Raw genomic sequence first — 15,422 nt, 5'->3', positions numbered from 1 at the left:
AATGGAGTTTTGAGACTCTATGACCGCGGGTTCAATCCCGGCCGGGGGTATGGTTTACCAGAGGCTTGGCACTAGAAGCTTTCTTTGGAGCCATGGTAGCTTATTTAGCACTTAAATAACTTGCAAGCACTTAAATGAAATCTTATGAAATATTTCGCTGGAGCACGTGAGGGGACCGTCGCTCACTGGTAAACAATGGCACACTGGCTGGGAAGGGAAGGCCCAGGTGGCTCAGAGCGTGAGTATGTGTCCGGGACAAAGGACTATTAGCGAGTTACCGAACCATTTGCGAGCCAATATTTAGACGAAAAAACAGGACTATTTCCGAAATGGACGACTTTCAGGCCGGACGATTATTGTGAGACCACTGTATATGGGTTTAAACGTTATGTGACAGAACCCAGAGAGTTAGGCGGCCATCACCCCAGTGAATAAGTGGTTCATTTTGGTGGGGCCCATGAGCTGGAGTTTCTTCCCCACAAGATAAATTAGAGCTATTATAGGAGAATAATAAAGGAAAATTAAATTTAATTAATTTAATTCGTAATTCTCAATAAAGAAAACTTATATTTAACATAATGCACAAGAAAAAATGTTACATATAGTGCATATTTTATAAAATGTACAAATATTTGACAGGTAGCCTTACCAATCCAAACATTAACAAAATAATAATAAAAAATTCAACAATATTGCAATGACAACTCTCCCTGGTAGCACATGTAATTTCCTGACTGAACCTAAAAGACAATAACAGAGTCAAAGGACTTCCTATCAAGAACATTAGATAGCATCTCTAGTTAATAACTGAGGCCTGTTTTTTCACTTGAGGCTTGGCACCAGTCAGTTGATGGGCGATGTATAGTTTCTTCTTATCTTCTTTTGTGAGCTTTCCTTTTTTCTTTATCTGTAAAAAATGATAAGTCAACCACGAAAGGTCTAACGAATCAAAAGAATTACTCAATGATACCTAGATTTATGAATATTTAAATCACTAAAGACAATATGGTTAAAATTTTTGATAAATCTATAAAATCAGAAATCTGAACAAGTTGTTAAAGAATTCACAACTATGAATACTTCTCCAATCTACATGTATGGTTTGCCAAAAACACAAGGGTGCATCTCTACTTTTCATAACTGCCACTCATTAAATTTTGCCTATTGCAAAGAGATATACTTTTTTGGGGGATGGTGCAAACTATCTACATTCTTTGATTCCATTTCAAAATGATTCAGACCTCAGGCTACTTAGAGCAACTAATGAGGACAGGGAGTCTGAGACTATTAAACTGACTGTAGTTTCGTGTATGTAGGCTTAGCTATCGCTGTACTATTGATGACATTACATTTTTATAAAAGTGATCAGGTAATTATGTATGATCAAAAGTTCAACTAGAGTACAGAGATGATGTGCCACAAAAACATTACTCTAAGTATTGCATCTATAAGCAATTTGCAGAGGAAAGCCAAGTAACAAGTCACTATATTCACTGCCTTAACAAAATCACAAAACAGATTTATTTGCACCCATGACTGTTGCCTAGGCTGAGAGATTTTTCAGTAAACTGAGGCTGATTAAAAATCATACTGGGGAGTATCATAAACCAAGAAAGATTAGTTGATTAAAAATTTAAGCACAGAGAATTGACAAAAAAAAAAAATATTAACTCTAATGATACTACTGATATGTTTGCAGCCAGAAAAGCTAGAAAAGGGTTTTCTTCAGATACACTGTCTATTGTCATTCAATGTTTAATTTTTAGCATGGTGTTACTTATTTAATGCTAAAATTTGCTCATATAAATTTTTTCCCAATTTCAGTGTTTATATAGTCTACAAATTTTCAGTTGAAGTGTTATATGAACTCTTACAGCATGTTCACCTCTTGCAAAAACTGAGCCATGGATACATCAAAATTGCAAATATTTGAAATGTATGAGACTATGAATGAATATGAAGAACTGAAATTAAAGAAAATGGATATATCTTGAAAGGAAAAAAAAAAAAACTGAGGCAAAGGATTAAATGGACTCAGGAGGGAAAGCACCAGGGCCCATCTCTCTTCTCGCACTTAAGGGAGAAAAGCTTCCATTGAATCCTTTGTACTAGAACATACATAAGTTTTGATAACTGGTACTGTGTTCACAGGGTCACAATGCTGAATGAAATATCACTTACTAGGTACAAAATGTAAAGGCACCAACTTACCTTGTTAAACTGCTTGGTTTCCATCATTTTCACACCTGAGAAATCATCACTCTTTGCCTTGTTGCGTTTCTTATTATCTGCACCAAGTTTCATGAAGGCCAATCCCTTTTTACTGGATGCTACGCCCAACTTCTCGGTCTTCTTTTTTTCCTTGGTCTGTGAAAAAACAGAAATTACTCAGGTAATTTAGCAATGACTTCAGATACATTGTAATACATTTGCAATCAATGAAATGAGGATTCTTTCTCAAAAAATGATAAACTAAAGTTGGATGGTGTGGCTAAGCATAAATCAACTATCTGTAATTACATGAGCAGAGCTAAGTGTATGGTGTTCAACCTTCAACACTTGGTTTATCAAAGTGCTTAAAGATATCAATGGTTGGAGCCCACATTTCCCGCTCCTCAGGTCTTCTTTATTTATTTAGCATATGCTACCTCCTGTTAGTTCCCATTTTCCATGTCTACCACATCTGGTTCCCATTTCCAAAGTCTACTACTATTTGTAAAAAAATATTTATGTCCTTCTGAAACCATTTTTCTTAGTTTGCAAATGTAACCTTTTATTCTTCCTGTTAATGGTGCAGAGAAACGTTCTTAATGTATTTACTCGTATCCTTTTATACTCTTACACTGTACTCAACCACTTACTTGGACAAGTTAAGGATATGTTCACAAGAATGTTGCATCCGTCTTAATCGATCAAAAATATTGGCACACATGCATATATTCTAGCAACTCTTAAAAATTACTTCAGTAATGAGGAAGAAACTATTAAGAGGGAAGGGATGGAAAATGAGATGGAGGGGATATGTATAGATGGAAGGATGTAAGTAGGATAAATCTATATGGATTTTTAGTGGTTATCTGAATACTTTGTATACAAGCACTATATACTGGTGTTGTGCTAATAAAGTCACACAGCCAAGTGCAACATTGGGTTGTGAAAGAGTACACCACTATTAAATTAATTTAAAAAATTGAAAAAATCTTTTAACAACTACATAAACATGAGCATTTACCTTGTTAAATTTCTTTGGTTCCACCATGTCTCCAGAGAAATCATCCCTTGCTAACTTGCTATTTTCTGCATCAGTCTTAACAAACTTCACTGCCATATTCTTCTTAGTTTGCATATTACCTTTGGGCTATAAGAGTTAGTAGTAGTTAATCAGGGAAACACTAGCTTCTGACATACACATCAACTACAAATTTTAATGGGCTCCCTTTTTACCCTCCAATGAGAACAGGGGGGTGGCCACTAACACACAAATGGAGAGTAAAAGATCACGTTATGTATGCATGTTCACTGCATTAACTTAAAACTGCTTGAAGTATTCTATGTTGCCAGATATTGGAAACAGGCTATACATCAATGATGTTCAATATAAATATGTACTCATTTTGTTTTACTGAGGTGGTACTCTCTGGGGCACTATGGACACATGTACAGTAGGGCCCCACTTATACGGCAGGTTAGGTTCCAGGCTACTGCTGGAAGCATAACGCCATATTTTCCACTTATAAATGCAAATAAATGCCAGGTAACAAGTTTACACTAACATATATTACATTAGCAATAGAACTAGACATTAAAAACAATAAAAAGTAAAATACACACACACAGTACACCCATTACTTACCTTAAAATATTTGTAGTCTTAATGTAGGGTAAGAAGTAAGTTTTATTTGTAGGAAGTCAGGTCTGGGAGGTATGGTAGCCAACCAGGTCACCCCACCCCACCCACACATAATATACAGTGGACCCTCGACCAGCGATGGCATCGATTAACGATAAATCTGACTAGCGATACATTTTATCGCAAAAATTTTGCCTCGATTAGCGCTAAAATACTCGACCAACACTATTCGTTCCGTCTGAGACGCGTCCACTTCTGGCCAGTGTTTACAAGCCAGCCAGCCACCGCGGTCGCTTCCAAGCATACAATCGGAACATTTCATATTATCACAGCCTTTTTAGTGACTGCACCTGCAAAATAAGTCACCATGGGCCCCAAGAAAGCTTCTAGTGCCAACCCTACAGCAAAAAGGGTGAGAATTACTATGGATATGAAGAAAGAGATCATTGCTAAGTATGAAAGTTGAGTGCGTGTCTCCAAGCTGGCCAGGCTGTACACAAAACCCCAATCAACCATCGCTACTATTGTGGCCAAGAAAACGGCAATCAAGGAAGCTGTTCTTGCCAAAGGTGCAACTATGTTTTCGAAACTGAGATCGCAAGTGATAGAAGATGTTGAGAGACTGTTATTGGTATGGATAAACGAAAAACAGATAGCAGGAGATAGCATCTCTCAAGCGATCATATGTTTAAAGGCTAGGAAGTTCCATGACGATTTAATTAGAAAAATGCCAGCAACTAGTGTTGATGTGAGTGAATTTAAGGCCAGCAAAGGTTGGTTTGAGAGATTTAAGAATCATAGTGGCATACATAGTGTGATAAGGCATGGTGAGGCTGCCAGTTTGGACCAAAAAGCAGCTGAAAAATATGTGCAGGAATTCAAGGAGTACATAGACAGTGAAGGACTGAAACCTGAACAAGTGTTTAATGGTGACACTGACAAAGTTGTGAAACACTTTAGGAATGTCATAAAGGAACGGGAGGTACAGGCCTCTATGGGCAGATATGTTGTGCGACAGAGGTCCAGTGACTCTCAAGCTGGTCCTAATGGCATTAAAAGAAGAAGGGAAGTAACCCCGAAAAAGGACTTGCCACCTCAAGTCCTAATGGAAGGGGATTCCCCTTCTAAACACTAAGACCATCAACACACTCCCCTCTTCCCATCCCATCAATCATTAAAATTAATATTTCATGTATTAAAAATTTTTTTTTTTCAATACGTTTGGGTGTCTTGCATGGATTAATTTGATTTCCATTATTTCTTATGGGGAAAATTAACTTGACTAACGATTATTTTGACTAACGATGAGCTCTCAGGAACGGATTAATAGCGTTAGTCGAGGGTCCACTGTACTACACTTAATTAAAGCTCCCCAGAGTGATAAAATATGTATACAGTACTTTCAATAATTACTTTAAAATATTTGTAGTCTTAATGGAGGGTGAGAGGTGAGTTTTATTTGTAGGAAGACAGGTTTGGGAAGTATGGGTAGCCAGGAAGGGCAGCCCTCCCCACCCCACCCACACTCAATGTAAACAAACCTGGTTTTCGTCACTTTACATTGTGTACAAGTTCTCTCCACATTGATACAGTAGAATACATAAAGAGAAACACTCCCATTCTCATGTACCACCATTTTTAGAAGAAATGACGCCCTGAGTGAAGGTATACTTAGGTACCGGTACACATACGTATAATTATCAGTTATAAAAATAATGTAGGTATGTAGTCCGCCTGGGCTACATACCTACACCTACCTACATAGCTACACAATATTTAATGTGGCCCAGAGCCATATTATTACCATCAACATACCATGTTCACTGAGTTTAATTGTTTCTAACAACTACCTTTAGATGCCATCATGAACAAAGGGAGAAGTAATGAATAATTCATGCCGAGAATTGTAAACAAAAGCGTTGTGTATTAAGGGGAGTGACGTAATCTTTTCCCTCCACCCGGCTACCACACCTCCATAGTATATAAATATAAAATGTTTGTATGCTATGTAACGTGTTTCTTATATAATTTTGAAGAAAAGTCATAGATGGATTAATGAAAATGTCTATATTGATGTAAAATAAGATTTAATGTGCCCAAGAGTGATTATTATTAGTATTATGTAATGGTTTCCCTTTGCCCGGCAAGCACACCTCCATAGCATGTTTATATGCTATATAACGTGTTTCTTACATAATTTTGAAGAAAATATCATAGATAGATTAATGAAAATGTCTATATTGATGTAGTATACTGTAATAAGACATTTAATGTGCCCAGGAGTGATTATTATTACATAATAGAGATATGTGCTCATGGAGAATGAAAACAAACCACCGCATTTGAAAGACTGCTCGCTGTATAGAAGGTTTCAGTCATAATTTGAGATCGCCGTGTTAGCAGAACGCCGTAAGGCAAAACGCTGAAAAGCGGGGCTCTGCTGTACACGAATACCAATGTTGTACTGAATTAAACAATACCACGAGTGGGTTTGAACCCGCAGTCAGAGAGTCTCAAAACTCCAGACCATAGCGTTAGCATCTCTGACTGCAGGTTCAAACCACACCCATGGTGTGGTTTGTTTGCAATCGTGTCATTACGATATCGTGAGTCATGTTGATGGCTTTGAGGGGACTTGAGCTAGAGTTCGTCACAGCCATGCTAGCGGGAGGGAGATTCGTCTGTAAAAACTCGCATTTGTCATCACAGTGCTGCCTATGTTAACCTTCCTATGGATGAATCTTATTAACCCTTAGGGGGTCGGCAGGTCCTCTCAGAGACTTGCTCTCAGGGTCGGCCAAATTACAAAAAAAAAAAAAAAAAAAAAAAAAAAACTTATGAAAAGATAGAGAATCTTTTCCCGATCATAATGACACCAAAAGTATGAAATTTGATGGAAAACTTACAGAATTATGCTCTCGTGAAATTAGCGGTCTCGACGATGTTTACGCATAGGTGATTTTGTCCATTTTGAGCCCTATTTTCAGCCAATTCCAGTGTACTAATTGACAAAAATCATAACTATTTCACTAGAACTCCATTTTTTCTATCGAATGAGTACAAGAAACCACCCATTTACCGATTTCAACTATCCAATAAAGTGGTCAGAATTTAGCAATTTTGCCAATTTCACAAATTTCAAAAGATGCCAATTTCCGAATAGGGTCCAGAATAAACAAGAAAGACATTCCTGGCACTAAAATAACAAGTTCTCTGTTCGTTAGTCACATCCCCAGGCCCCTCTTATATTTCTTTGGCTTTCCACTTTGAATTTTTATTCTTACAAAAAAAATAAGGTTTACTGTTATGCAGACTACTGCATTAGTGTAGAAATGGTATAAATAACATCAGCGCACTTGTGAATGAATATTAGACTCACCAGTTGATGTGTATTGGATGCTTGGCATGATTTGTTTACTTTTGAACTTGGGTAAAAATTGAGCATTTCTGCTACTTTGAGCTCAATTTCAAGGTACTTTTCATTGTAAAACTAGTCAAAATCATCTCAATTTCTATAATATGTCTTCCATTCTATAAAATGAGACCAAGAAAACTAGAATACAACAATAAATACCATACAAAAATACAGTGCAAAAGTCGCTGTTTTAATCCAATAACACGGTCAAAGTTTTTTTTTCTCATTATGCACTGTGTGCTGCAAGATTTTTTTTTATACATCGCACACTGACCACATAGACCCATTCTTTCATATGTAGGCCTACCAGCTTTCTCTCACTATATTTGAGGGCGCTAGAATTTAGGCGTACTAGTACGTCAAAAACCCTGGGTCGTAAGCCGTACTAGTACGTCCGAAACCCCCAAAGGGTTAAAGCTAGCTGGCCCAGTGGCTAACGTGACAGTCTGGAGTTTTGAGACTCTTTGACTGCAGGTTCAAACCCCACCTGTGATATGGTTTGTTTGCAATTGTGTCATTACAATTTCGTGAGTCACGTTGTACTGAATTCTTGTGCAGATTCTTGTGTCATCCAAAAATAATGACAACATCCATAATTATGTTATTCTTAAAAATTCAGTACCCATTCAGTATAGTGTGAGTAAATTAATGAACACAGTAAATGCTTTTTAACCCTTAACCCTTTGAAGGTTTCGGCCGTACTAGTACGGCTTACGACCCAGGGTTTTTGACGTACTAGTACGCCTAAATTCTAGCGCCCTCAAATCTAGTGGGAGAAAGCTGGTAGGCCTACATATGAAAGAATGGGTCTATGTGGTCAGTGTGCACAGTATAAAAAAAACCCTGCAGCACACAGTGTATAATGAGAAAAAAAAAACTTTGATCGTTTTTTTTTGGAATAAAACAGCGACTTTGCACTGTATTTTCATATGGTATTTATTGTTGTATTCTAGTTTTCTTGGTCTCATTTTATAGAATGGAAGACATATTACAGAAATTGAGATGATTTTGACTGGTTTTTACAATGAAAAGTACCTTGAAATTGAGCTCAAATTAGCAGAAATGTTCGATTTTTACCAAAGTTCAAAAGTAAACAAATCATGCCAAGCGTCCAATACACATCAACTGGTGAGTCTAATATTCTTTTGCAAGTGCGCCAATATTATTTATACCATTTTTTACACTAATGCAGTAGTCTGCATAACAGTAAATCTTATTTTTTTTGTAAGAATAAAAATTCAAAGTGGAAAGCCAAAGAAATATAAGAGGGGCCTGGGGATGTGACTAATGAACAGAGAACTTGTTATTTTAGTGCCAGGAATGTCTTTCTTGTTTATTCTGGACCCTATTCGGAAATTGGCATCTTTTGAAATTTGTGTGAAATTGGCAAAATTGCTAAATTCTGACCACTTTATTGGATAGTTGAAATTGGAAAATGGGTGGTTTCTTGCACTCATTCGATAGAAAAAATGGAGTTCTAGCGAAATATTCATGTTTTTTGTCGACTAGTACAGTGGAATTGGCCGAAAATGGGGCTCAAAGTGGGCAAAATCGCTGATGCGTAAACATCGCCGAGACCGCTAACTTCGCAGGAGCATAATTCCGTAAGTTTTCCATCAAATTTCATACTTTTGGTGTCATTATGATCGGAAAAAGATTCTCTGTCTTTTCACAAGAATTTTTTTTTTTTTTTTTTTTTTAGATTTGGCCGACCCTGAGAACGAGTCTCGGAGAGGGCCTGTCGACCCTCAAAGGGTTAAACTGTCCAAACAGATCTATGTTCACATGCGTAGTGCTCCAAAAGTAGGTCTACATTTTTTTACATATTTCCAAATATAACCAAAAAATGTAGATCAGTTTTTTTTGCACGTTTTCAAATGTAAAAAAAACAAAAAGAAGATCTATGTTTTTTACATACTACTTTCAAATGTCGAAAAAACGCAGATCTACGTTTGCACAGTTTAAGGGTTAAAACTTGGAATTGTCTTCCGACTCCTTCCCCAATCTTCATCACCTTGAATTTGCTGGGGTTGAATTCAAGCAACCATTTACAATGGAACCTTGGTGTATGACCTTAATTCATTCCAGAAGGCTGTTCGAGTGCCGCTCCATTTGAGTATCGAACAAGTTCTACCCAACCAATTTTCTGTTTGGTTGACTGTTATCACTAATCATCGTAGGCCCCATGGTGACTTATTTATACAAATATTACAAAAAACACCAAAAAATGCGAAGACACAAAATAGTTTACAGCGATGTTCTTGCAGGTCATATTTGTTTGGTTGAGTGCTGAACTTTGTTCAAGTAGGGAGCTGGTCGTATACCAAGGTTCCACTGTATCTGATCAACCTTACAGCTTGTCCACATCCTTTTTGCATATATGATTCAATTTCATCAGGTATATTCATCACATAAACCAGAAACAATACTGATCCTAATACCAATCTCTGTGGTATACCACTTGTTACTCTTCCCCATTCTGACATCTCACAGTCACTCTGTACTCCCTTAAGGTATTCCTTGATCTGCTGGAGTACGTTCACAGTTATGCCTTCCTGCTTCTCAAGTTTTTACCCTGGTCTCAAGTAGGATATGGTATCACGTGCCTTTTTGCAGTCTAAGAATATGCATCCATCCACTCCTGTCTCCTGTTATAGAATTCCAAAAGGTTAGTAAGACGAGACATACCCATCTCTAAACTAGTACGGGTAATCGTTTATGAAACCACTTCTCTCCAACTGATCTACACTTCCTGACTATCTACTCCATCACTTTGCATGGTATACATGTCAGCAAAAGTGGCCTGTAGTTCAATGCCTTCTGCCTATCTTTTTTTTTTCTTAAATATAGATACAGGCAGGCCCTACTTTACAGTGCTTTGTTTTACAGCATTTTTGCTAATACAGTGGTTTTCAATTATACCCATTCATCATTTATTCAGGCTATCTATAATAAATATATATATTCACCACTCATTATAAGCTAAGTACAAAAATATTTTAAGGGAAGTAATGTGTCCCAGGTAGTAGGTTGGTAGACAGCAACCGCCCAGGGAGGTACTACTGTCCTGCTAAGCGAGTGTAAAATGAAAGCCTGTAATTGTTTTACATGATGGTAGGATTGCTGGTGTCCTTTTTTCTGTCTATGAACATGCAAGATTTCAGGTACATCTTGCTACTTCTACTTACACTTAAGTCACACTACACATACATGTACAAGCACATATACACACACCCCTTTGGGTTTTCTTCTATTTTCTTTCTAGTTCTTGTTCCTGTTTATTTCCTCTTATCTCCATGGGGAAGTAGAACAGAATTCTTCCACCGTAAGCCATGCGTGTTGTAAGAGGCGACTAAAATGCCAGGAGCAAGGGGCTAGTAACCCCTTCTCCTGTATATATTACTAAATGTGAAAGGAGAAACTTTTGTTTTTCCTTTTGGGCCACCCCGCCTCGGTGGGATACGGCCGGTGTGTTGAAAGAAAGATTGAATAAACATGTTATCAGGCTTTTATATGCATTTGAAAATGAAAAAAATTATATAATTCGCTTTACAGTGGAACCTAATTTGCTGTATAAGTGGAGCCCTCCTGTACTACATTTGTTGTCTTCCAAATCTCTGAAAACTTTTCTGTGTTGATTAATTTTTTGTGGATCATAGCTAGCAGTTCAGACAGTGCTACTGCTCCCTCTTGCAGAATTCATGTTGATATGCTGTCAGGAACCATTGCTTTTCATGTGCCCAGCTCCATTAAAAGTGTATGGCATCCAGTATTTGCTGATGTACTCTTTTTCCCTGGGTTTTCTAGTACTGCCCATTTCCCGTGAGAAAACCTAAGTGTACATAATGTATACATATGCACATGTACTCATATGCAAATATAGAAAACCTAAGTATACATCTGCACATATGTATCAGTAACTATCTGCATATATATGTATGCATGAGAACATATTTAAGCCTACATTCATACAAAAAATTTACGTATGCATATACATACAGTGGAACCCCGGTTTTCATCTTTAATCCATTCCAGGTCGACCGAAGACCGATTTGTACGAAAACTGAAGTAATATTTCCCATAAGAAATAAGGTAAATCCAATCAATCCTTTCCAGACACCCAAAAATACTGTATTAACAAAAATTACATTTTACAGAGAATAACTATAGTTTTACATACAGAAAACAATGAGAAATAAATATAAAGCACTAATGAAATGGATAAATGAACATTTAACATCACTGTTACCTTTACTGAAGACTCTCGTTGGCGTATGGAAGACGGCGAGGAGGGGAGGAGGAGAGGTTATTGTTTGGGAAGAGAATCCCCCTTCCATAAGAACTTCAGGTATCAAAGCCCTATCTGCGGTTACTTCCCTTTTGTCTTTTACTAGCACTAGGACCAGTTTGAGAGTCATTGGACCCCTGTTGCACAAAAAAATCTGTCCAAAGAGGACACGGCATTGTCACTGAACATGTTGCTGACACGGCTTGCAACAGCTTTGTTAGGGTGATATTTCTCCACAAAACTTTGCACCTTACTCCACTTTGCACAAATGTCCTTAATTGCTGAAGAAGGCACATTCTCCCCTCTCTCTTCCTCCTCCTCTGAAGCAATTCCCCCAGCTAAGGTTTGTTGCTGTTCCAGATGTTCCCATACATCCTGGTGAGCTCAGCCACATGTATACCACTTTCGTATTTTTCTAGGAGTTCTTGAATTCTATCGTGTTTCTCACCTTCTTTACCAAAGGGCTGACACTCAGAACTTTCTTTGGCCCCCATGGTGGCTTATTTATCAGTTGGAAGCACAAAAAACAATGGATTATTACGACTACCACTACTACTACCTCTTCTTCTTCTACTACATCTACTGATGAAATTAGACACATGTGCGGCGTCTGGTTGTCTTTGTTGTGGACGTTTCGCCATCCAGTGGCTGGCTGGATGGCGAAACGTCTACGGTGGGGATGCCCGGGTGTTGTGCATGTGTCATTTCATCCTGTCGGTATTATATACAATTCTTGTACTACTACTACTACTACTTCTACCACTACTACTACCTCCACCTCTTCCTGCCTATATATAGCCGTTCTGCTCCTCCTCTGTTAGTGTGACTTTGTCAATGGTCCAAGTCGGACCGAAACGTCGTCGTAAGCTTCTGTCTTTTATGTGCGGGTTATTTGTGTATCGTTCCAGTCACGGTATTGTGCCTTTTTGTTATTTATAAATGTTTCAGAAGAATGCGTGGAGTAATGCTCACTGAAAGAGTAACAAAGGCAGACCGAGTCACGAACATATGAGTGACTGCGTCCCATGGGCAGGCGGACGCATCTGGTATGGATGATTTCCAAGCAGATGTACGAAAACGGGGAAAATTTTGCCGAAAAGTGGTCGAAAACTGAATTGCACGATAACCAGACCAGATGAAAACCAGGGTTCCACTGTACATACAAAAATGCATAAATATGTATACATGTACAAATACAGTCGTCCCTTGATAATCGTCCTTTTTGGAAATCGTGGCGTTATTTTTGTCCAAACATTGGCTCATAAATGGTCGGTTAACTCGCTAATCGTAGTTCGTCCTGGACGCGTACTCACGGCTCTGAGCCGCCTCGGCCTCCCTTCCCAGCCAGTGTGCTATTGTTTACCAGTGAGCAACGATCCCCTCACGTGTTCATACAAAATATTTCATAATACACCTACCATCCGACTTACGACCGAGTTCGGTTCCGAGAAACCGGTCGTAAGTCGAAATGGTCGTAAGTCGAACTTTACTACTGAATATCAACAAAACATTTTTGTAAAGACTTTATTTTATTGTTTTATTTTGGTATTTCATGTTTTACTTTACTTTTTATGTTGTTAGTATTGTATTTTATACTGTAAGGTTTACGATAAACACTGTGTACAACACAAATAGTTGTTTATTTCCCAGAAATTTGGCATAAAAAACACGGTCGTAAGTCGAGTGGTCGTAAGTCGAGCAGGTCGTAAGTCGGATGGTAGGTGTATTCCATTCATTTTAGTGCTTGCAAGTGCTAAATAAGCTACCATGGCTCCAAAGAAAGTTCCTAGTGCCAAGCCTTTGGTAAACAAGGTGAGAAATACGATTGAATTTAAGAAAAACATCATTGAACAATATGAAAGTGGTGTACGTGTGGCCGAACTGGCCACACATACACCACACACATGTATAACAAATCCCATACAACCATATCTCCCATCGTGGCCAAGAAAAAGGAAATCAAGGAGGCTGTTGTTGCAAAGGGGGTAAATATGCTGACAAAAACGAGATCACCAGTACTCAAAGAGGTTGAGAAGTTATTATTGGTGTGGATAAATGAGAAACAATTAGCAGGAGATAGTCTTATGACATCGATTATTTGTGAAAAGGCTAGGCAGTTGCATGACGATCTGGTAAAGAAATTGCCTGCAACAAGTACTGATATTTGTGAATTTAAGGCCAGCAAAGGTTGATTTGAGAGATTTAAGAACCGTAGTGGCATACACAGTATAAGGCATGGTGAGGCTGCCAGTTCGGACAAAATTGCAGCTACAAAATTCATAAGTGATTTCAAGGAGTACATAGAGGCTGAAGGACTGAAACCTGAACAAGTGTTCAACTGTGACGAAACAGGCCTCTTTTGGAAGAAAATGCCAAAGAGGACCTACATTACTCAGGAGGAAAAGCGACTGCCAGGACACAAGCCTATGAAAGACAGGCTGACACTCAGAAAATGCCAGAGGACCTACATTACTCAGGAGGAAAAGGGACTGCCAGGACACAAGCCTATAAAAGACAGGCTGACACTAATGTTCTGTGCTAATGCTAGTGGGGATTTCAAAGTGAAGCCGTTACTAGTGTACCATTCTGAAAATCCCAGTGTTCAAAAAAAAAAAAAACAATGTTATGAAGAGTAAATTGTGTGTTTTGGAGATCTAATAATAAGGCATGGGTCACGAGGGAAATTTTCGTCGAGTGGTTCAATGAAGTGTTTGGCCCTAGTGTGAAGAATTACCTCCTGGAAAAAAAAATGGATCTCATGTGCCTCCTAGTAATGGACAATGCACCTGCTCATCCTCCAAACTTGGATGACCTAATTCTGCAGGAGTTTGGGTTATCACAGTAAAGTTCTTGCCCCCGAATACCACTCCTCTCCTCCAGTCCATGGACCAGAAGGTCATTTCAAACTTTAAAAAACTCTACACCAAAGCAATGTTTCAAAGGTGCTTTAATGTGACCTCAGACACTCACTTGACCTTAAGAGAGTTTTGGAAAGAACACTTCAGTATCCTCCACTGCATAAGCCTTATAGGCAAGGCTTGGGAGGGAGTGACTACCAGGACTTTGAACTCTGCTTGGAGAAAACTGTGGCCAGATTGTGTCCACAAGAGGGATTTTGAAGGGTTTGTGGCTGACCCTGATGAGCCTATGTCAGTTGTGAACTCTATTGTGGCACTGGGGAGTTCCATGGGGTTGGATGTGAGTTTGGAGATGTGGAAGAGTTGGTGGAGGACCACAACGAAGAGCTAACCACTGAGGAGCTGCAAGAGCTTCAGCAGGAAGAGCAACAGATCGCAGCTCAGAATCTTGCTGCAGAGGAGGAGGAAGAGAGATGGAAGAAGGTGCCTTCTTCAGAAATTAAGATTTTTGAAATGTGGGGTAGGATGGAAAGATTTATGGAGAAACATCACCCTGAGAAGGATGTTGCAAGCCATATTGGCAACTTGTACAGTGACAGAGTTTTGGCTCATTTTAGGGAAGTTTTAAAGAGACGCCAGAAACAGAGCTCTCTGGACACTTCTTTTGCGAGACAGGACTCCAGTGACTCTCAAGCTGGTCCTAGTGGCATTAAGAAACAGAGAAGAGAAGTAACCCCTGAAAAGGACTTGGTACCTAAGGTGTTGATGGAAGGGGATTCCCTTTCCAAACAGTAACTAATCCAATCTCTCTCCTCCTCCAGTCTTCCATACACTAAGAATCGCCAATAAAGGTAAGTGTTATGTTGTTAATGTTTCATTCATCATGTCCCATTGTATTGTTTATGTACTACATGTATATTTCATGTAAAAAAAATTTTTGTTTTAATACTTCTGGGTGTCAGGAACGGATTAATTGTATTTACATTATTTCTTATGGGGAAAATTGATTCG

The 15,422-nt window shown here is 38.5% G+C and overlaps 1 protein-coding gene across 5 annotated transcripts in view; it reads right to left on the bottom strand.

Annotated features, from left to right (window-relative positions):
- Positions 1-521: 521 nt before the first annotated feature.
- Positions 522-15,422, bottom strand: part of LOC128703579 (RNA-binding protein 34) — a 41,798-nt gene continuing 26,897 nt past the window's right edge. For all 5 annotated transcript variants that reach the window (XM_053798277.2, XM_053798276.2, XM_053798279.2 and 2 more), the window contains exons 8-10: positions 3,233-3,358; positions 2,212-2,367; positions 522-907 (exon numbers count right to left, since the gene is read on the bottom strand). In XM_053798277.2, the coding sequence (XP_053654252.2) occupies positions 797-907; positions 2,212-2,367; positions 3,233-3,358 (393 nt within the window). In that variant the 3' untranslated portion in view covers positions 522-796. The remainder of the gene's footprint in view (positions 908-2,211; positions 2,368-3,232; positions 3,359-15,422) is intronic.

The sequence above is a fragment of the Cherax quadricarinatus genome, chromosome 76 (assembly GCF_038502225.1).
Source record: "Cherax quadricarinatus isolate ZL_2023a chromosome 76, ASM3850222v1, whole genome shotgun sequence".
Lineage (NCBI taxonomy): Eukaryota > Metazoa > Arthropoda > Malacostraca > Decapoda > Parastacidae > Cherax > Cherax quadricarinatus.
The sequence above is the reverse complement of the archived record's forward strand: the minus strand, read 5'-3'. Positions and strand labels throughout refer to the sequence as shown.